General features: G+C 32.6%; 1 protein-coding gene across 1 annotated transcript in view; it reads right to left on the bottom strand.

Annotated features, from left to right (window-relative positions):
* Window positions 1-24,158, bottom strand: part of PSMD14 (proteasome 26S subunit, non-ATPase 14) — a 94,966-nt gene that overhangs the window by 23,993 nt on the left and 46,815 nt on the right. The window contains exons 4-7 of the mRNA XM_054562600.1: window positions 15,934-16,005; window positions 15,583-15,702; window positions 13,046-13,116; window positions 11,899-12,049 (exon numbers count right to left, since the gene is read on the bottom strand). Of these exons, the coding sequence (XP_054418575.1) occupies window positions 11,899-12,049; window positions 13,046-13,116; window positions 15,583-15,702; window positions 15,934-16,005 (414 nt within the window). The remainder of the gene's footprint in view (window positions 1-11,898; window positions 12,050-13,045; window positions 13,117-15,582; window positions 15,703-15,933; window positions 16,006-24,158) is intronic.

Raw genomic sequence — 24,158 nt, 5'->3', positions numbered from 1 at the left:
CAGCTAAGTAGATATCATGAGCAGCTGAAAACAAATCTGAATAAAATTTTAAAATTCTATTTAAAAATTAAGAGAAAAATTCAAGAATTTAATATACCACTCAATTAATAAATGACAGCTTAGATGAAATGACATGTCTAGATGGACCATTCCTGAGTAGCAATATGATAGCCAACAGAAAATGAATACTTTACACTCGGATTAAAGGAATTTGCTGCCATCACTATAGCAACTGTCTTAAGGAAACTAACATGTTCAACAACCTGCAGACCAAAATTAGATTTAGTAAGCAATAAAAATATAAATGTGGCAATAGAGTCTACATTTTCATTTCTGTATAATTTTATAATTGTTTTTTGCACTATGAGAATAAGTGGGTTTCCCCTTTAGAGCAACCTATCAAATTAGACTCATTAATGTCCAGTGCACTAATGAGCAATGGGTAAAGAAGGTGTTAATTATGCCATGGTAAGATTCAAGAAAAAGCCCTAGTGAGCACTTGGAGGTGTGTACAAGCTGAAGGCGTTTCTCCATGTTTATGTATTTACAACATGATGCAATAGAAAGACAGCAAAGTGATCACTCCATGGTTAAGAATGGAAATCTTAGATTCAGTATACTGAACAAAGAACCCCCAAGGGTTAATTAAGGTATGAGGGGGACAGGGGAAATAATCCATTTTTGGAGCTACATGAATTTTCTAAAGAGTTTATTTTAAAGTATATATAAATTAAAGCAGTTCAGTTTATGTCTTATAAATCCAAATAGTAACTTAGCCAAAAACTTACACAAAAATTACTTCCTTAATATGTACTAAAAACCTGCAAGCTAAAGTATGAATAATATTTTCATGAATATGATGCTTTTATAATTCCCTTCCATGCTGAAGTCCTACACACTACATTGAATCTCTATTCACCAGCCTGATCATTTAATTTTTTCTGGTACAAGTGCCTTGAGACTTTTCAGAGGTCACTGCAACAGTAGACAGCTTATAACACAACCATTAGCAGTTTGGCTAGCTTAGGGAAACCTCTTACTTTCCTTTTTTGTTTATTATCACTGCATGAATCTGCAGCATATGATAGTTTATAATTTCTCAGGCTTGTTAAATTCATGTTAAAGGTCTGTTTTCTTGTTGAATAAATTTTGTTCATATAATGCTGCCTATTTCATACACTCAGTCTTTAATAGCACCTTTGGTCTATGCGCAACTCACAGATCAAAACAGAGGACTAAAATAGGGGTTGATGATGCTATTTACATGTGTGATTCCTGCTGTCTTCTTGTTAGTAGCTTTAATATAATAGAAGACCTTGTCTGTTTTGTAATTAACACATCTTTACTGGAGAGATATTTGGAAGTGATTGCTGTGAATATACTGGTTAGTAAAATAAACACAATCACACACCACTTTCTGTTATCAGACAAATTTGTGAATTGTACACATTATATTCCAGATCAACAAACTGTGATATAACAGCCAAGTAGAAGACACATATTTATATAACCCTTTATTTTTCTGAAAATATGTATTCACTCTGACCTTGCAAATATAATTAGCTTGTGGGATGTGCAGATTTCAGTACCATGGTTGCTTTACTAATTGCAACTCTTGGAAATAGATACTAAATATTTGGAAGCTGCCAATACAAAATAAAAACTACATCTTTTTTGTACATCTGTCTTAGCTTATAAAAGCAAAATAGTTTTAAAAACAATACTGTGTTCCACGTTTATTCCAAGCATACCCAGGGTCAAGGACCTAGCATTGCAATTTAATAACGAATATGGTTTAGGACTCAAAACTAATTATTATTGAATTCAGCTTAATCCATGTTTTTTGGCTTCTTTCATGAGTATAGTACAGTTTATCCAATATGCTATTTATTTTTAAGTTCATGTTTTCATATCAACTGTTAGGTCACTGAAAGACTAAACTATTTTCTAAAGCACCAATCTATACTTCCCAATTTTTACATAAAAAGGAAGCAAAGCTCTTAAAATTAGTTTAATAAAAGGTGTTTGAAAGAAAAATGCATAAGCACTTCTGGCAATAGTTAGTATAATTCATAATACTCCCCTCTCTTTTTTAATAGCAGCTGCTGCTTTTGGCACTTCCAATTATACTTATATTGAAGTCAATGACTATGGGAAGTGTTTACATGTAAAATGAACTAGATAATTTTTTTTAAAGCTTGAAAAAAAAGTTTTAAGACTTCAAAATCAATGTCAAATGTCAAAAAGGGAAAGACTTACAATTCAGTTACCAGTTAAGTTACATATTCAAAATCATATAAACCCACCACCATATAAAGTCAGTCTCTGAATGATTCTGAAAATGCTAGGTGTGGAAAGAAAAGCAATACCCCCTATCAAATATCCTTTATCACCTAGAAATGACCTGTTATCAACTGCTTAGGCTGTTTCCAGATTCTTTAAAAATTAAGGGTGCACGTGACCTGGGAAGTACTGGAGTTTGTGACCACGTTGTTACTTCTGCTGCCATGCACTGTCAGCCATCTATAAGAGAAAAGCATCCTATGTCTCTTTTAAGTCCACCGCATAAAAAATTCAAAGAAATCTTACTTTTTATGCCATTTCCAATGAAAAGCACTAAGAACTAAAACTGACTCATGCCAAATGCATATCACTGAATCGCTGTGATTTCCTAGTCTCAAGTTTGCAACACAGAAATTATTTATAAAATGTCAATTTTAGCTCTGGAAAAGAAATTCCTCTGTGTATGTACATTTTCTCTCTTCTTCCTTGGAGAATTGCGTACTGTAGCTAGAGATCTGTAGTACAACTTCAATATATTGGGAAAAAGGGGGGATGGGGTGTAACTGGCATAATTTTTTTTTTTGACAAGTGAAGACATGCATCAAAATTCAAACAGAAAAGCCACAAGTTTTGAACATATATACCTTAAAACAAATTGATCTTTAGAAACTAGTATGGCAAAAGGTAATTAGACATTATTAGATTCATGAAACTCTGTTAAAAAACATATAGCTAAGTCTGAAAGTTTTGGCATGATTTTTTTAGTGTATGCATGTAGTCACCTTAGCATAGGTGTTTCAGTGCTTGAGACACTCTGGTGTCGGAATCCTGCCTAAGTTAGAATTCTAAATCTATCACTTGCTAGTAAGTGATGTTATTTAATCTCTCAATGTCTCCATTTGTGCATGAGTGACATCTCACAGAGTCGGTGATATGATTAAATAAAACAATACATGTGTACCTGCCCCACTGTTCCTAGTGTTAGTAACTGGCCGTCATGGAGTTGCCTACCTCAGGTTTCCTTTTAACAGAACCTGCTGTAGAGAGCACAGTTGACTCACAACCTCCTTATGCTACACCTTTGGTTCCTCTGGGGAGCAACCCTTGGGCTGCTCCCAGCCAATGACTGAGCATAACAAGCGGTACTAGAACCTAGCCATTCCTGCCTATTAAGGGATTCCCCTATAGGGAAACTGCCTCAAGGACTCCCCATCAGCCTGGCTGAAACTTTCTTCGAAATGTGCTGCAGTCTGATGCTCTTCCTACCCAATCCTACCTTTCCTTTCTCTTCCTGTACTCTTGTCTGAAGGGTCTACCTTTTATCCATCACAGGTGTTTCCCTAATAATCTTTCACATATCTAATCCTGTTTTGGCATCTGCTTCTTGGGGCACCCAAACTAATCCAGTAAAGAAAGCAGAGTGCTACTACTGTAATAGTGTTAAAGTTAGGAAAAAAGTTACCCGCAAAATCAAATCAGAACTATAGATTTGGCATCCACAAACACTTGGCATATGAAAACATCAAAAAGAAATTAAGGAGAGACATTTAAAAGTATACATTTCCTTAGGAAAATTCCTAATTAAAATAAAAATAGCATACAGTTACACTGAATATTATCAGCCTTAAAAAATAACAATATGCCTAGAATCTTGATGCTCCTGCAAGATAGGTATTTCTAGACTTATATGTGAGAAATGAACAGTGACTTTAAAAACTGAACTCCTCAGGAGACTATTAATGAGCCAGAAGAGACTGTCATTTCAGGGTCATTGGTCTGACATCAACACAGAGTACCAATTCTATCTGGTGGCTACTCAGTCAGCCTACATAAAATGAACGGATGTCACATTCCTTTCTAGTAGACAAAGTAAAGCAAGACAGTTGGTATGCTTATTCACAATTCCATATAAAGTTAAGGAATAAAAGGCTATGTTAGTAAGGCAGTAGGGAGGGTGGATGAGAGGACTAAAGGACTTACGTTTGTTGTGCTTTAAAATCTCCTTCAAAGAAAAATGCAAATATACCCTTCAAACTGCCATCTCTCAATAGGCAAGGTCACTTTCATAGGAAAAATATGCAAAGGTCAATTACTTTTCTATGCATCACTTTCCCTATTCTTATTGGGTTTATTAATTAAATGATTATATAGAAATTATCTAATCCTCTTAACTACTAAGAGGTAGATATTAATAGTCTCAATTTATGGATGAGGAAACTGAAAATCAGAGGACTTGAATTAATTAAATGAGATGACACAACTAGCAAGTGATACCACTGTGATTTGTGACATCCACAGCACGCCAAAGCCAGTTCTCTTCATCACCAAGCTATGTGAAGTAACAGTTATCCTAACACAAAAGCAAGAAGAAGCTACTATTAGATTCAGTTACTTGAAAGGAAGGTTTGAGTCTTATTCACCACTGAACGTACATTTCTCAGCAGAGTACCTGGCACAAACAATATGGTGCAATAAATGTCTATTGAAATGAAACGCTCCAAAAATGTTTTTGGGTATTATTTTATATATATAGTTTCACTATTTCATGTTTATTTGCAGCTTCCAAAAAAGGAGACATTCATTATCTATAAAAATCTAATCACTCGGCTTAACAAAATGTACACTTCCCATTTCCTCAGTTTTGAATTCATGAAAAACTCTTCCATGGCATGCTGAACTGAAAAGCTCAAACATCACAAAAGACTAATTTGTGTTTAATTTGGAATAAAAACTGCATACAATAAAGGCATATGAAATGTAAAAAGTGGCAGTAGGCAACTATTAATCAGGTTACTAGCAGTCCAAGAATAACCAATGAGGAATCGAATATGACTTCAAAGAAAATTTACCGCCATAATCAATCCTACTCTCTTCAGGAAATTACAATGACAATAACATATTAAAACCACCAAAACTAAGTCCCAGGTCCAGAAATATCCTCACAGTTAATAGGAACTAATGTCAAATTATTTAAATATGGTTGTAAACAAGTAATATACATGGGCTATGTGATGGCCTCTTGTACAAAGTCTTGTTTCCATTTGTTGGTATAACATTGGTGTCAAGGACAGGGAGTAAATGTTACTCTCCTCTATGTCTTCAGTGTGTAAGTGGCATACAGCAGTGGTCAAAAGTGTCTGTTGAATGAATGACCAGGAATTAGGCTGGGGAAAGAAACGCATTAAAGAAGCAAAAGGGGTTAATAAATAATATTCTTATAGATAATGGGACATTGTTTTAAAGGTTTTCCTTTATCTTTACTTAAAACAGCTGAAATCAAACTAATTTGAAGCACATCTGTATCACCCGAAATGTATAGCAAGTACTAAACAATAGTGTATTAGCTCAGATATTGTATTATTAATATAGAAGCTCTAAATTAAAAGAACCACACTAAAAACTGTTACTTTATATAAGATTTAGCCTTCTCCGACTATGACATAAAATTGCTTTAAGGTTCCCAGCTGACAATTTCTGATTATACTAGCAAATGTTAAACTATTAAATTTGTCAGGGATACTATAGATACATTAGCACCTACAGTATTTCCTTAGGTATACTCCCAGATTAAGTCTAACAGTATCATAAAACTTCAGAGTGATAACGAAAGTGAAAAACAGAAAGCAAACAAAAGATAATATAGTACCTAAACTTGTTCCAAGAATTGGGTGAATATGCTCACAAAGCTATATTAAAAGTGAAAATAGAATTTTTATGTGTGTTATTTTCTACTTTTCTCTTTCAATAAATAAAACGAGATGAAGAAAAGGTGTGTGTGTGTATACAATTTGAGATTAGGACAATTTAGCCCTACTTGACCCTTATGGGATAATGATCAAAAGAAAATCCTGTGAGTAAGAGCTTTGCTAAATACCTTGTACTACCTTTAGAAGACAAATGACACATTAAACCTGAACTCTAGTTCTGATTACACACAGTTCAAATTCAAGGCTGATGTCTATGAACAAGCTGACTCACTGACCTCATCAATTTCATGCATTAAATAAATGACTCTGACTGCTAATGTATAAAAATTACTTACTAAGCCTCACAAAAGTTAAACTCTGTCTTTTTTATATTCTGAAAGCCAAACTGGTAACAGCTTACCACTGACACATTCATTCCTTATTTTATTTTATAAACATTGTTAAAAAAACTTTTGCCAGACAATATATAAATTGCAAGATATAAAAGCGTTTCACCCCAAAAGAGGCCCCAATCTTGTGGGGGAGACAACACATGGACAGATGAATAAGACACAAATGGTTTTAAGCGTAATACATTTAATCACTTCAAAGGCCAGAATTTTAATGTAATATATTCATTTTCCTCTTCAACAGCATGCCCAGAGAAATATGCTGGAAAACATTAATTGTTCAGCAAAAATTACCTGAGCCACAAGAGCATTTCTAAATTCATCAGGATGTACAAAATTCACGAAGGGAAGAGTTTTCATTTCTTTTATGGTCATTACCTTCATCCTCTTTACCTTACTGAGCAAGTTAGTAAGTAATTTATAGACTTATATTTAACAAAGTTTTTAGAGTTATTCACATTTTTAAAATATGCTAGTTGTTAATTCTTTTAAGTATCAGTTACTTTAATCTTCAGAATAATAAAAATGTCATTTATTGCACTCATCCTATTATGGCATGTGCATGTTAATCATTACATAAATCATTTCATAATATTCACAATATTATGATAGTTACTAAAATCCATTGTATAGCTGACAAATCTGAAGCCCAAGAATATTAGGTAACTTGCCCAAGGTCATGCTGTAAAGAAGATACAAAAATGAGATTCTAATACAGTCCTGACCCCAGAGCCTGTGTTCTTCATTATTCTATGTCCTCCTTGCCTTTATGATTTTTTAAATAAATTATTTCTTTTTAAAAATATTTTATTTATTTGTTTTTAGAGAGAGGGGAAGGGAGGGAAAAAGAGAGGCAGCAATACATTGATGTGTGGGAGACACATAGATCGGTTGCCTCTCACACCCCCTTACCCAGGGACCAGCCCACAACCCAGGCATGTGCCCTGACTAGGAATTGAACTAGCAACCTTTTGGTTTTCAGGCTGGCACTCAATCCACTGAGCCACAACAACCAGGTCTGATTTTTTTTTAATAAAAAGGTAAAACAAAACTATTAGTTGAGTAATTTTAAATTTCTACCATCTTAAAACTGTCCAGTACAAAATTTCTTGGTAAACACAGTATTTGCCCACTTGCCTCAAAAACACATAACCTTCAAGATATTTGATGTTATAACATTCATTCCCTAATCCTTTTTTCTCATACTGGTATTTACTCAGAGCCCTATCTTTTTTTGTAAAATGTTGATTAAAAAAAATAACAAAACCGACTTACTTTACATTCTGATATATCTATGAAAGAATGAAGAAAGAATTAAGTACCGCCTGGAATGGTATTAATAGTTCCTACATTCTTCCCCACCAGGTACAAGCTCTAGTTTTCTGAGTGATGTCCTGCCTATCCCTCAAAGCATAGTCCATGCTTCATCTACTTCGCGCAGCCTATATCCATTTCTTCCTTCTTCTAATTTAATTTTCAATTACTGTATTTGCTATAAAAGCAGTACTTTATTGCATATTGGGACCTGGAAGTTTCCAAATAAGTATTTGTTGAATTACATCTGTCTCTAGCAACCAATTTAATACTGAGTTTACAGAAACAAAGCTATATCAGTGTAATTTGTATTCTGTCAGTATGCAATGTAGGATTATTGGCATATAATTGGCATAATGTTTTCTGGCTCACAAGTAATACCAAATGTGTATGACTCATTTTCTCAAAGAGACAAAGACCATTTTTTCTTTATGTTGCACCCTAGAATCATTAGCATACAGGTACATTAGGTATATATACCTAAATACCTACTGATGCAATGATCTGAAGATAAACATCACATTTTTAAAAGTCCACTGAGTATTTCTCATTAAATAACACATTTTCAAGAAAATCAAGATTTATTTGGACTAAAGGGTTATTAGTGTTTTTGTGGGGTTTTTTTTGTTTGTTTTTAATGCTTTTAGAATAGAGAACACAGAGATTGTTAGGAGTTAGCAGGTAACATCTGAACATTTTACTGACAGGAATCTTGACAAGAAAATGAGTTCTCAAAAGTAGTAATCACTACATGCTAGTTTTATGACTTTGCACAAAGTGGTAATTTTTTATGCCCTAAGGAAGAAGTATAGTCATATTACAAGTTGAATTAACTTCTAAATTCGCTGCTGGATCAAGTCCAAGTTGTGGGTTGAATATACAAGATAAAAAACATTAAGCAAAGGGGGTGCCACCATGCCACTTGAGAACTGAGGTTTAAATATTTGAATATGTGTGTTTTACAAATAAACTAAAACAGAATCATAAAAACTACTTCACTGGTAGGTTTAGAGTATAGCTCGCTGGCAATTTCTCTGTGCTAACTCTCCATTTAAATTATGAGTATTATTATAATTGATTTTCACCAATATCATTTTTAAACATTTATAAGATCATATAATATATGGAGTGATACAGATTCTTTATCATAGTGTATATTTTATTATTTATGTTGGTCTCAATGTTTTTCTCAGTATGTCACAAAAGCTGACAGGGATGAGTCTAAACTGTTTTTTAAAATTAACAGAACAAATACTACATGAGAAAAGATTAATATATAATTCTTACCATAAGTACTACAGAGAACTATTGAAAACATATGAGAAAATGTGTAGCTTCTTCCCTTGACATATGCAGAAGGGAGTGATACCTATCCATGTAAGTTAAGAAAGGCCCTGCAATGACCTCTACATCTTCCATTCCTGAGTTACTCCAATGATATCATTCATAACTGCCTAATTTTAAAGAGCCAATAAAACAGCTTGAGCTCTCAAATTTTATAAATTTAGATTTGCATCCTTTTCCTGCTGCTTAAAAATGGTATGATTTGGGCAAAGTAATCTCTTTCACTCTAACTGTTGTACCTTTTCATTGATAAAATGGAAAAAGAATAGTGTCTATCTGCAGAATTACTGAAAAGAATAAATGAGACAACTTAAAATAACTATCACTGTAATACCTGGTACATAGCAACAATTCCATAAAGATACAGTCAAGTCACATAAAAGGAAATAACACATTATGAATTAATTGTGATTATAAAGAAAGAATGCATGCTTATTTTATTACCCTATTTTATTACCCAAAAACAGAGAGATAATATTGGGATTTATAAAAATGGAAATACAAAAATATACAGGAAAGAGCTATGTAGTAAACAGAAACCCAACTTAAATCATTTACATATAGACTGCCATTTTTAATTTTTGACCCACCCATTGCCTTACTAAATATTTTGACAGCTTTGAGAAAGCACTGCAAGGAAGAAGAAGGCATAGTCTTATGTTATTCAGTTTTTACAAGTTTATATTCTTAAGTTTAATGAATTAACTGGCCATGGATTTACAAACATTTAATTTGGTTCATTGTTCTGAGAGGTCTTGAGACTGAAAATCTTAAGTTAGAACCATACTTGGAACCTTATAGATGAGGTCATATAATTAACAAAGAATTAGATACTATTTCAGGTAACAGAATTGTAAAAATCTGTATGTTAGATACAAGTTATGTGAATTATCAATGATACATATTTATACTAAAATTTTTAAAAATATTTTATGACAAAAATTAGACAGTAATACATGTGATTTCATAATTTTAGGTATATTTTTTTAAATAATACATTTTACCACATGAGAGCAGTCATATGATACAAGGGCATTTTTAAATGCAACACATTCTTTTAATATGAATTATATTTAATTATAAACAAACAATGAAAATCCCAATGTTGTATAATACTTAAACTAGGCTTGAAAACTAAAACTGCCATTTAGAAAACTATAAACAAGATAACCAAAAATAAAATACATATTCATTATTTACATTCTATTTTAAGGATGCTTTATTTTATTGTATGTAAGTTTATATATTTTTTTCAAAGTGGTCACCCTCACAAGAGCCAAGTATCATAAAAAATCTGTCACACTAACACAAAATAAAACTCTATATGTAAAATGAGGTGTCAATTATTACTTGTAAATATTGTGGTAGGGAAACTTAATCAGGTATTTCTTACACTTCTAAAATAAGAAATGTTACTAATTAGATAAGTAACTAAGAAGGTACAGTAATTATCAGAGAATTAAACTTAAGAAGTTTTATTCTGTCCTTTAATTCAGAAAACTCAAAACAAAAACAAAGGATTTTCAAATCTTTTTATCCATCATTTAAATAATACACTTAGTAAAAAAAAAAAAAAAAGTAAATAAATTGAAATACAAGCATATAGCAAGCATCAGAAGCTATCCATTCTGAATTGCCTAGTGTATCAGCTATTATTGTTTTGGTGGTTAGTTTCTGCCTCTAAAAAGCTAAATCACATCTAATAGGATCATGATTTAGAGAAGACCTCAATTTTTATTCATCATAATAATGTGATGTCAGAAAGTGTTTAACTTCAAATTCATGGCAGATAAAAACTCCACATTTTAACGGCCAGATTAGTTTGTTTGAGCTGGTGAGCAGATGTTAATGTAATCTGCAATACTATCAAACTCCAGGTCTGATAGATAGCAAGCTAATATTTACTTTTAAGTGCTCTAAAAATAATTTGTAAAAGCTGCATAAAAAGGATTCCATAAATGTATTGTGATTTTATTTTAACAATTATTCTACACTACAATGGAAATACATGCTCAAACAAGACACCTCAGCAGTATTTTAAAGCAGTAACCACCTAGCCAATTTCTGTATGTTCTGTAGTTTTTCTAATCCACTCTCCCTGTGGTTGAGCAAAATCGAATTGCCTCTCACATTTGCAGACAGCTCTGTGAAGGTGATAATAGAGCTGCTCCCTGCTGTCATGAGGCAGGAAATAGGAAAATGGCATATGGGGCTAGAAAGAAAGAAATAAAAAAAAGAAAGAACGAACAAACAAAAAAGAAAAAAAAAAGAACTAAACAAGAACAAAAGATTTCAACAAAGAACAACTATAACCCAATATGCTTTGCAAGTTAATCTCTTTTCAAAATCATTTAGCATATTTAATCATTCATGTGTCCTCACTCCAAAAAAGCGAATGATTTATACCAAGTCTTTGGGGCAAGTTTTCATTGTCTAAAATATTTGGAATATACAGCTACAGAATATGTCCTGCACAATGTCTGCAAAACAGAGCTCTTTAACTAGATTTTTAAAATGTGCCAATCCCAAATTCTCCATTTTAAAATAAAGGAAGGTAGAGTAATGCTTATTAAAATATTAATGAAATGTACATGGCAGGCTTTTATTATGGTTTAACATTCCTAAATCTATGAAATGAAAAATTTAAAGATAAACATTTATGATCAGACAATAGCTGATAAAAGTAGAAACAAATCTCTAATAATACCAATAATATATTTATCGACTTATAGAGTCTTTTTTAAAAAAGTAAACGGGTTTTTGTGTAGTTAAGAATTCTGCTTTAAAGATAATAGATTTTTTATTTAATGCTGCAAACAGAATGTGGCAGTAGATGCTAATAAAGATAGAATCTACTCTACCTTTCCTTTGACACTCTGAATGGGATCCACAACCACTGCCACAGCTCTCTCCGACAAGGCTTCAAAGCTCTGCTGAGTGTTGATATCCACACCAGAAAGCCAACAACCAAAGCCAGGGTGACTGTGATACCAACCAACAACCATCTCAGGCCTGAAACAAAGAGGGCATTCCGCTATTCAGAACAGAACAAGTAATACATTTATGATAAGAAAAGAACCAACACACTAACAGGGTATAAATTAAGAAGAGATGATAAACACACAGGTGTGAAAAAGCACCATTAGAAACACTGAAATCATACACCATTTTACCCACAAAACATGGAAACGAGTAAGTGTGACAAAGAAGTGCTATCATTAAGAGACGCACATTAGCAGTGGTAGATAAGGCTTTCAGTTTTTCACCTTGTTACCACACTTTCTCAGAGCCAGTTTTTACCCTTTCAGCATTCAAGTAAATATCTACTCTTTAACTCCTTAGCTCTGGGAGTTGGATTTTCCAGGCAGAGTATATTTTTAACAATGGACACCAGGATCCACTGTTGTGAAAGGATTAAATATCAATTAAACCAGCAGTAGAACTAGGAACTCAGTCAAAAACCAATTTGCACTGTTCTGCTCAGCTGCTGAGCTTTTTGCTAACATTAATTTTGAAGTTTTTTCCACAGTAGAAGAATTTGAGCAAGAGAATGACAACTATTGAGAGGTCTAATCTGGGGAGAAAAACTTAAAGAATATGTGACGTCTATTTGCCCTGTCTTTAAAACTCTTAAGCCTATAAATGTAATTAAATATTCAGAATCTTATTCGTTTACAACTCTGAAATACACAGAATATACATTCTCTTTCAAGTACAAGTGAGTAGAGAGTAACTCCATATGCTAAACAGAGGGAAGCTATAGCACAAGCTTACTATGTGATAGTTGAGAATTTTAACATGAAGCAGTTTTCTGATTGGCACATTTCTTTGATTCTAGATGGAAGAGAGACTAGATAGGTGGTATGTAGCACCGACAGTGATACTTTTACATTAACTACATGGCTTTTTTTCCCCTAGGAATGATACCCAAAAACATCCAAAATTTTTGAGATACGCTTCTGAAAATATTTCCCATTGTTCCCTTATATGATCATTTAAAATTCTTACCTTCCTGTCTGCTTCAGCATATCTAACATTTTGGCTTGGAATACTGGATCAACTGCCTCCACACTGACACCCTGGTTTAAAAAGAAAGAGAAATAATTAGCTTTTATAACTACAAAAAAACCCCTTCATATTACAATGTATATTAAAAAAAGCTACCCAAAATAACCTAGGTATATTATTCTGTGCTATCAAAATAATTTTATAAGTTTTGATACTCGCTCTTGTTATTCAATTATAATCCATACATTAATAAAGCTTCTAAAATTGCCACCTACAAACTGCAGTTAGCTAATGAGTTAAGACAAATTTCAAGACCATTTAAGAGTTTATTTGGCCATGATAAAATAAAATTAAAAGAAAAAAAGAGTTTATGGTCATGACTATGTATATATGTACATTTATGTGTGTGCTGTGTGCGTAAATATCAGAAATACCAAATAACTGAATTAATTCTTTTTGGGTTGGACCTATCTAGGAAGTGTGCTTCCTAATACCCAAAGCATCTCACCCAAAGCTCTACTATTCAGCTATTATAATAAACAACAGTTTCAACTTTTTTTCTCAGTAACATAAACACTTAAATTAATTTATTAGTTTCCCAGAGCTGTTTTGCAGGTAGGTGGGTGGGTGGGTTGGAAGGGGAAGAAGTTTAGTGCTGCAGTTAGAATGACATGGTAGATTAGGTAGTTGGAGGGAAGTATATACTGTTGAATATTATCTCAAATATAAATGCATTCACAAAATAATTCTCCACTTGAGACACTCTATAGCCAATTCTTTTAAATGTATTATTTTTCTAGTTCAATCAAAAGATTTTAGGATATATAACTATCAAAGGCATTCTAATCATCTCTTCAGTGACAGATCACTGACATTATGACTCCCACAAGGCTTTCTTCTGACATCAGAAATTTAAGTCTAATCTACTTAAACCAGGTAACACAAACACTGTCTTCCCACCAAAACAAACAGCATTTTGAATTCTAATTGAGAGTGCACCCTCAAGAACAGGGGTATGCAATCTGCTGCCTACAGGCTAAGAAAGGTTTATTTATTTATTTATTTTTACATCTTCAAAGGATTGTTTAAAGAAAAAAAAGAATATGAGACAGAGACATATGTCTTTACAGAAAAAGTCTGCTAACTCTTGGGCCAGAAGAAAAACTTTAAATTCTACACACAGTAAATATGGGGGTGAAAATCTATTTTATATTGTCAAACAAGTTTTTACACATAAGTAATATTAAAGCTTAAGATCCCTTTGTTATAATGAATAAGCATATAAGAATCACATGTAACAGAAATAATAGTTAATTTTATGTGTTTTATATATTCTGACATGAAAAGATATAATAGTTTAAGATTCAAATCTAAATCTTTAGTTAATATGTAGTGCATTTCTCTATGTCCAATGTACAAAATAAATACAATGGAAATTCAGGACAAAAATCAGCAGATCCAAATTAGTTTACCTCAACAAACTGGACTAGAGAAAATGGCATATTTTTCTATATTATGCATTATTTACAAATAAACCACATTCTATAGCAACTACATGTTGCATTGCTGAAAAACAAAATTTTTTTTCTTTAGCATCTACTTATCAAAACATACTTACAGTAAAGAGCCTCAAACAGGAAGTTTTATGAAAACAATTTCTTTAACTCAGATATTTTACAAGGTCCAATAAGAAAAAGATTGCATAGTAGAGAAAAAAATCCATCATAAAGATATACATATTATATTTTTCTAGGTAAACAGATGAGAAGTATATTTGCTGTTTTATGGAAGGCAGATAGAATGGTTACTGTGTTTTGGCCATTTTCTTTAAATTGAAATACATATTTATGTATACAAGTCCAATGCATTACACAAAATCACTGTGTAATAAAAACAAAACAAAAAACCTCACTGTTCCAGAAAGAACAATAATTCTAAACAGACAGAGTAGATGACTTTCAAAATCCATATGAGTATGTTTCTTCTATAAACAAATTACCATACCTGGGCAAAAGCACTAAAGTTTGCCATAGTGTTTTCTCTCTTTTTTTAAAAGGTAACATTTTGAATAGAAGCTTAATTAAGAATCATTTATCACCATATATGGCACATTTAAAAAAGAGGCCATATTTCAAAAACAATGGAACCAAAACATGAGTACTAGACAATGTAAATTAAAATCTAATTAAGAGTCTAAAACCTTTTGAACCTGAAGTGTTCAAACTAATCAAGCTAATATCCTACTATTTTAGGGTAACTAACTTTATAAACCAAGTACACTATGCTAGTTTAAGCTGAAGGTTTGAGTAAAGGTATTTCATGTTAGCACCGTTCAGTATGTGCACCTACAGGGAATGAGGCACTTAAAGCATAAATGATTTAATTCAATACAATCTAGAAATCTCTATCATTAATCTTATGATGAATTTTCCCTGTCAGAAATAGAAAATGTAATATAATGAAAGTTATTTTGCAAAGAAAAAGAAAAGAGAAAAGAAACACATTTACTTGCAGCAGGCAACCATAAAAGTACTCACTGTCCCTGACTGTGGCATAGCAAACACATCAATCACTCTGACGGTGTAATCGTCAACAAATTCTCCAAGCATCAGGCCCATGACTTCCATTGGAACTCCAGCACGGCCATGTTTTAACATCTGCAAGAGGAAGATACATGGACACAAAGCTTTGAGATCTTTGTCTTTTTTTTTTTTTTCCCAATTGAGAACTGAATTTTGTTTCAGTGAAAACAAAACACTCTGTTTTATTGATGTACCTAAAACAACAGCTTATGCCCAAGAGGGTAAAGATGACAAATATTCCAAAGTAAAAGATACAGTAAAAGCAGCAAAGCTCTCTTAAAGTAAATTACTCCATTTAATACTTACTTTTAACAGTGCCAGAGAAGAAATATAAACTTGTTCTGCTGTGTCCACTGCAGGAGCATCTGTAGGTGGCCCCTATAAACAAGCATATCAATTATTATAAGCATACAAAGTTTATGAGTTTAAAATTAAAGTTATATATTATATAAACTTCATTGTTTTACAAGTTTTCAGAAAATATGTCAAGGATTCCTTTATTCATGTACAACACATATAATCAAAACAAATTTGGAATATCAAACCTGTAGGAAACAGATCAAACTTAGTACTAAGGCAAGTGTCCAATGGACATAAACTTAAATCTTTCAGCAATGCTAATCTATAATACTTTCATTCTGAAATAACTAGAATGCACCAATTAGCCATGTTTCTTACCGCAATGTGATGTAAAATGCTGTCAGACTAGCATGATAACTGAAGGATCAATACAAACAGCAAATTCTCTGAGCTTGATTTTCAGATAAAGACAGCATGTAAATGAGGGTTATGGGATCTCTTTGCAGATAGTAGGTATAGTGAGGGGAGAGAGACAGAAGACAATCCCTATGTGAAAGAGCTGTGAACAACTACGCTATACCTGAAGAAGTTGTTCTCCCATAGACAACAACAAATTTAACACAATAAACCCCAGGTGTGAACAAACTGGCTGCGACTGGTATAGCTAACATGAAAATACTTCCAAATCCTGACCACTACCTTTAAAACAAATTTAATCTTATTACAGGCTAAGAAAGATACTATGTTTCTCCCTAAGGATTCTATCTTCATCAAAAGCAACAAAACTTTTTTTTAAAAGATTTTATTTATTTACTTTTAGAGAAGGGAAGGGAGGAAGAAAAAGAGGGAGAAGAAACATTAATGTGTGGTTGCCTCTCACACCCCAACCTGGGGACCCAGGCAGCAACCAAGGTACGTACCCTAGGCTGCGAACCCACGAGGTACGTACCCTCGACTGGAAACTGAACCAGCAACCCTTTGGTTTGCAGGCCGGCACTCAATCCACTGGGCCACATCAGTTTGGGTAAACCTTTTTAACTATAACATTCTGTGGCACAAAGTAATTTACATCTATCTTTACCCTTAGGATAACTACAATCTTATAAATGTAATTCTGCCCAAACCATAGAAAACTTTTTTCTCTCTTAATAATAAGCAGTCTAGGAAATTAAAATGAGATATGACTTATAATTGCTAGGTCCAGTTACAGATTATATAATAAACATGTTAGCTCTCCAAATTATGTCACTATTCTATCTTGCTCTTACAGTTTACTCACTAGAATTAAAAAACTGCTTTACTCATTACATTTCACACTTATAGGTCTATGTGTATTTTGTGCTTCCTCTTGTCTATGCACTAAATTTGTGATTTTTTTTTGTTTTGTTTAAAAACTCATTAACATTTACTGGAAGCATTAATAAGCATAAAACACTCTATAATAAATTTTCTCTAAAAACAAGAACCATAAAAAAATTACCTGTTTCCTTATATACAAGGTGGTAAGAAAAATCCCTTAAATTTTATTTTTAATAATAAACATCAGATAATAATTTGAAAAAGGACCAAATTCTTCATCTATTCTCACTTAATGTAGCTTTATCACTTAAGTTTCAAATAGATATAAAGAAAACCCTAAGGTAAGCTAAAATGCTATCATGCCATCATATAAAACATGATAATTTCATTGGTATAACTGTACTCATCTAAGAAAGTTAAGAAAATTTAAGGTAAGGACAGTAGTGAATTGTGATGAGAGGTTTTGGGGAAGTAATAACTTCAAGGTCAGGATAGTAATGACTACTTATAAATATTATTTCCTGGATCCCAAGCAACTTAAAAAATGGACACGGAGAAAGGATTTCAACTGTTATCTATACTACAGTTATTAATACATGCTGTATCAACTTACATTTTTAAGAAAAAAAACAGGAAAATAAAATATCATACTGTATTACTGACAAAGTCCAGAAACCATATCTGCCATCAATAAAAGAAGTAACATTGTTTTTTTCAACATTATATGTAAACAATACCTAGCAAAGTGCCTGGCACATAATAAAAAGGCTCAGTAAGTACTCGTTGAAAAGAATGAATGAATAAATAAATTGAGGTACTGCAAGCCAATGGGACAGAAATAAAAAATACCCACCAGTTGCCCTGTGAGAGAGAACAAGCCATATGCAAGCAGATATGAAGATCTTCGCTGCTCTCTCACTATTTTCTTCTCAGAAACATACTACTAGAAAACCATGCAGCTGTTTCTTTACTGTATTGGTGCTGTTTTTAGAGACAGCAGACAGTGATATATTCTGTTGCCCCTTTCACTCCATCACCACTTTGTTTCTTGATATAGTTAAATTTCCCAGAAAAGAACTTGGCAAGAAGTGGCAGTGAACTACATCATGGAAAGGGGGTGGCGGAGGGGGAGTGGAGGGAAGGAAAGAATAAGAAGAGGGGGAGGGGGAGATGGAGAAAGGAAGGACAAGAGGAAGGAAGAAGGGAGGGGGAGGGACAGAGGGAGGAAGGAAGGAATGAAAGGAAAAAAGGGTAATCCCATGTAAAACAATTTCTATGGGACAGATGGTAGGGACTTATGTTAGAAGTGAGTATCTGAGTCTGAAGCTATCATTTTTCAAATGCTCACCTGTTCAGAATAGCATACAACCAAGCAATAAGGAGCAGAAAACCCCATTAAAAACTCTGGAAATTGAGCTAAGAAAGATATGTAAGAAATTGTACAGCTGTAGATCAAAGATGACTCGAGCTGAAAAAACGTAGGGCCATGGACAATTTACATTTATTGTTTTTGGGCCAACATTCCTGGGGAACAGCATTCTGATGATTCAGAGAGGAAAGTCACTTAAAAATAAAATCATAAACAAAATTTTAGAAAACTATTTGGCATCAGTAGAATATATGAAGGCCTCCTATTGTTAAATAAAAAGTCAGAGGACAGACCAAGACGAAAAAAAATTAAAAATTAAAAACACACTGGAGGCAACAAGAGTAAAAATAACAGTAGTATAGAATACCACTTTAATTCTTTTTAATCCTCACCCGAGGGCACTTTTTTATTGCTTTTAGAGAGAGGAAGGCGGGGGGGGGGGGGGTAGTGCAGAGAGAGAGGGAAATATCAATGTGAGAATGAGAAACATCGAGGGTTGCCTACTTGTACACCCCCCTATAGGGGATCACATGGACCCATGACCTTTAGGTCTATGGGACAAAGCTCCAACCACCAGAGCCACACCACCCAGGGCTAGAATACAAACTTTAGAAGATGTCCAGAATATAGAGTAAAAGATAGAAATAAAAACTGTTAGAAATATGATACTATAGGACAGAAAAATGCCGCTGTTCTTAAGGATAAAAAAAGAAATGGAAAGAATAAGTAAAGATGAAGCTGAAGAAAACTTTCTTGAATGAAAAGTCAACTTTTGGATCACAAAATGTCAGGCAATATCAATGAAGAAAGTATTATAGCTTGAAAAATCTTAGATAAATCTTAATTACATGGATAGAGCACAATTTCTAAAATCATTCAAGGAGGAAAACTAAATAACCTAAAGACAAAAATGCAACTTTGGATTTCTTTGCAATATTAAATGTTCAGAGTTTTAAGAGAGAAATCATTAATAAAATACCCTCAATTTTTTTAAAAGTCTGAAGGCCCACAAATATATCATTATAATATATAAGAGCTCAGAAAAAGTGATTCTGTGTATCCTCCCTCACAGAACTTCTTGAATTAATGATCCAACTGAACTCCATTAATCAAAATAAGAACCTTAAAAAATGGAAAAACCATCATAAAATAAAATCTGTTAAAACCACTAAAAGCAGTTAAAATTAGAAATAGATCTAAATAATATAAATAGCCAGTGTCCAAAACCACAGATATGATTCAAGTAACTATACATAAAGCAATGAAGAGATATGAAGTATAGAACATTCTTCATTTTATATATAGGAGGGGGGAAATGAGATTTGTTTAAGTATTGATATGCTAGAAATATGGATTAAAAAGTTTTTTTAATAACTGAAAAATAACCATGAAAAGCATTAAAACTGAATATACACCTTAGCAAATCAATGGAGAAGAAAAAGCAAACACTTTGACATTAAAAAAAAACAAAACAAAACCTCCCCCCGCCCCCCACCCCAAAGAAACAGCAGGGAACCAAACAGGAGGAAAGAAAAACAGTAAGGTAAGATTAATTATACTGGTAGTGCCCTGGTTGGTGTGCCTCAGTGGACTGAGCAAAAACCTGTGAACTAAAGGGTTGCTGGCCATGTCCCCAGGAGGGGGAGCTCGAGAGCCAACCATACACTGATGTTTCTCTCCCTCTCTTTCTCCCTCATTCCCCTCTCTATAAAGAAATAAAATCTTAAAAAAAAAAAGTACGGAAAACATTTAAGAAAATCATACAGTGAAAAAATATAAATAAATTGAAGTCGCTTGTTAAAAGTCACAATGGGTTTAAGACAGCTATTCATGTATATACTGCTTACAAAAACAAAACAAAAAGATTGGTGAGATCTGTCAATGACATACTTATACTTCTTTTTGTAAAAGAAACCACAATGACCACTATTTTTTTACTCACTCTACCCTTCTTCAGTGATGCATTACATTAATAGATTTCCCAGTATTAAATGACCTTTGTACTTCTGGGATAAGTTGTTCAAGTGTTGTTTTATTTATTTTATCTTTGTTTTTTTTACTTTTTTTACTTAAGGTTTTTGTTTCCCTATTTATAAGTGAGATTGGTCTGGTATTTTCTTTTTCTTGTTAAATTTCTCAGGTTTTGATCTCATTACACTATTGTAGATTTATAAAATTGAAAGTTTTATAATTTCCCATTTTCTATGTTCTAATAATATTTATAAATTATCCATGTCTTTAGAAAATTTGGAAGACTTCATTCGTAAAACATCTGTCTCTGCAGCTGACTTTGGAGCTAATTGTTATAACCTTTTCAGTGGCATTAATAAATTCAGGTTTCCTATGTCTTGAGACTATATGGACTATTGTTTCAGAGAATTCATCTCATTTAGATTTCAAACTTATCACCATAGAATTGAACATAATCTATTTCAATTTTTCATTTTTGTATAATACCAAAACTATATAAAAATAAATGTTTCCTCACTTCACATTATAATACCTCCCTAAAGATTAATGATTCACATTTTTAAAAAATCAAATCATAACAAAAACTATGCTAAAAATATTGAAGGGAACACTTCTCAATTCATTCCATGAGCCAACATTATCCTGATATCCAAGTCAGACAAAGACAGTACAAGAAATCTATAGTCCAATATCTCCTATTAACATTGGTGCAAAAATCCTCAACAAAATACTAGCAATCAGAACACAGCAACATATTAAAAGGATTATACATATGACAAAGTAGAATTTATGCCTGCAATGCAAGGACAGTTTAACATACAAAAACTGACCAATGTACTATATACCCTTATCAACAGAATGAAGGACAAAACACACTTGATCATCTCAACCGATGCACAAAAAGTATTTGACAAAATTCAACAACATTTCAAAATAAATATGCTTAACAAGCAGAAGGACACTATTTCAATAGAACAAAAACCATAATGAAAAACACAGTATTCTATAGTGAAATACTGCGTTTCCTCTAAGACCAGAAACAAAAAAACAAAAACAAAAAAAAGAATCTCTTCTTTTACCACTTTCATTAAACATAGTACTCAAAGCTCCATCTAGAGCAATTAAGCAAGAAAATGAAATAAAAGGCATCCAAATTGGAAAGAAATATAATTGTTTGCAGATGATGATCTTATATATAGAAAACTCTAAAAAATCCCATAAGAACAATAAAAAACCCTGTTAGAATAAATGGCTTCAGCAAAATAACTGGCTACAAAATCAACACACAAAAAACAGTTGCCTTTCTATACACAAACAACAACCTGGAAAGAAGTTACAAAAGCAATTCCATTTACAACAATATCAAAAGGAATAAAATACTTAAGACATTAACTTAACCAAGGACATAAAAGACTTGTACAATGAAAACTACAAAATATTTCTGCAAAAAGAAAAAAAAATAAGACACCTCATGTTCATAAATTCAAAGACTAAATATTGTTAAAATATCAATATTACCCAATGATCTATAGTTTCAATGCAATCCCTACCAAAATCCCAGTAATATTTTTTGCAGAAATAGAAAAACTCATCTTAAAATTCATATGGCCTCTCAAGTGACCCTGAATAGCAAAAATAATCCTGAAAAAGAACAACAAAAATAAAGGACTCAAACTCCCTGATTTCAAAACTTACTACAAAGCTACAATAATCAAAATAGTCCCATAATGGAATAAACACAGGCATACAGAACAATGGAATAGAATCCAGAATCCAGAAATAAATCTTCACATATACAATAAAATGACTTTTAACAAAGGTGCCAATACCATTCAATGGGGCAAGTATGGTCTTTTCAACAAATGGTGCTGGGAAAATGGGACATCCACATATGAAAGAATGAAGCTAGGATCGTATCTAATACCATAAAAAAATCAATTCAAAATGGGCCAAGGACATGAATGTAAGACCTAAAACAATAACAGAAGAAAACACAGGGCAAAACCTTTATAATATTGATTTGGCACTGATTTTTTAGATATGACATCAAAGGCATAGGTAACATAAGAAATTGTACATTGGGCTTCATGAAAATTTCAAAATTTTGTGCATGAAAAGACAGTATTGCCCTGGCCAGATGGCTCAGTTGGTTGGAACATCACCCCATGCACCAAAAAGGCTGTGGGTCCGATCCCTGGTCAGGGTACGTGTGAGAGGTAACCAATCAATGTTTCTCACATTGATGTTTCTCTCTCTCTTTCTCCCCCTCCATCCCTCCCTCTCTCTGTCTAAAATCAATAAGCATATCCTCAGGTGAGGATTAGAAGAATAAATGAAATCTTTCTCCTTAAAAAATAAAAAAAAGACACTATCAACAGAGTAAAAAGGCAACCCACAGAATGCCTTTTACAAATTATACATCTGACAAAGTATTAACATCCAGGATATACTATAGAAAACTCTAAAAACTCAAAAAAATATATAAAAACAAAATAATTTGATTAAAAATGATTAAAGAACATGAACAGACATTTCTCCAAAGAAGATACGTAACTGGTCAATAAGGAGATGAAAAGATGCTAAACATCACTAATCGTAAGAGAAATGCTAATCAAAACTACAATAAGATTACACCCATTAGGATGGCTTCCATCAAAAACAAACACACAAACAAATAAACAAACAAAAAAAACAGAAAATAAGGACGTGAAAAAGCTGGAAACCCTGTGTACCATTCTGGGAATATAAAATAGGATCGCCACTGTAGAAAACACTATGGTAGCTCCTCAAAGAATTAAAAAGAGAAAACCGTTTAAGATCCAGTAATTCTACTTCTGGATACATACCCAAAAGAATGGAAAGCAAGATCTTAATGAGATATTTGTACACTGATGTTCACAGCAACATTATTCACAATAGGTAAAACACAGAAGCAATTCAAGTGTCCACTGATGGATGAATGGATAAGCAAAATGTGATTTAAACACACAAGGGAATATTATTCAGGCTTAAAAATAAATTCTGCAATATGCTGACAACATAATCTAAAATTTCTTAATACTAAAAAACTAAAAAGAAAAAAACCTACAAAAATGGTTGCCCTGTTTATGACAAAAAGTCAACACACAAGTTAACAAAATACTAAAACCTTAATGAAAACATGGACAAAGATTATAAGGCAATTCATTACATAACGAAGACATGATGAAATAAATATGAAAAATGTCCAACTTCACTACTTGACCGTCCTTAATTAAGAAATGTCAATTAACACATTAAGACATTGTTGTTTTCTTTTTCTATTAAACAAGCTTTAAAATGCCCAATTTTGGAGAGGATATAGTAAGAGATACTCTCAACACTGTTGGTGGGAATGTGAATTGGTATAATCAATCAGAAAAGCAATTAAGCAACATATATCAAGAGTCTTACAAGTGTACAAACTTTTTGACCAATTTTTTCAATCCTAGAAATTATTACAGTAAATAAGCAGAAATTTTTGCATGGTAGTTCTTTTAAAATAATGCAAATAAACTTAGGAACAAAATAACAACCAATAATTACAAAATATTGTTGAAAGCTCCTTACTCTG

The sequence above is a fragment of the Pteronotus mesoamericanus genome, unplaced genomic scaffold, assembly GCF_021234165.1.
Source record: "Pteronotus mesoamericanus isolate MK-2021 breed Mesoamerican mustached bat unplaced genomic scaffold, CSHL_Meso_final scaffold_651, whole genome shotgun sequence".
Taxonomy (NCBI): Eukaryota; Metazoa; Chordata; class Mammalia; order Chiroptera; family Mormoopidae; genus Pteronotus; species Pteronotus mesoamericanus.
This window is presented reverse-complemented; position numbering and strand designations above follow the sequence as displayed.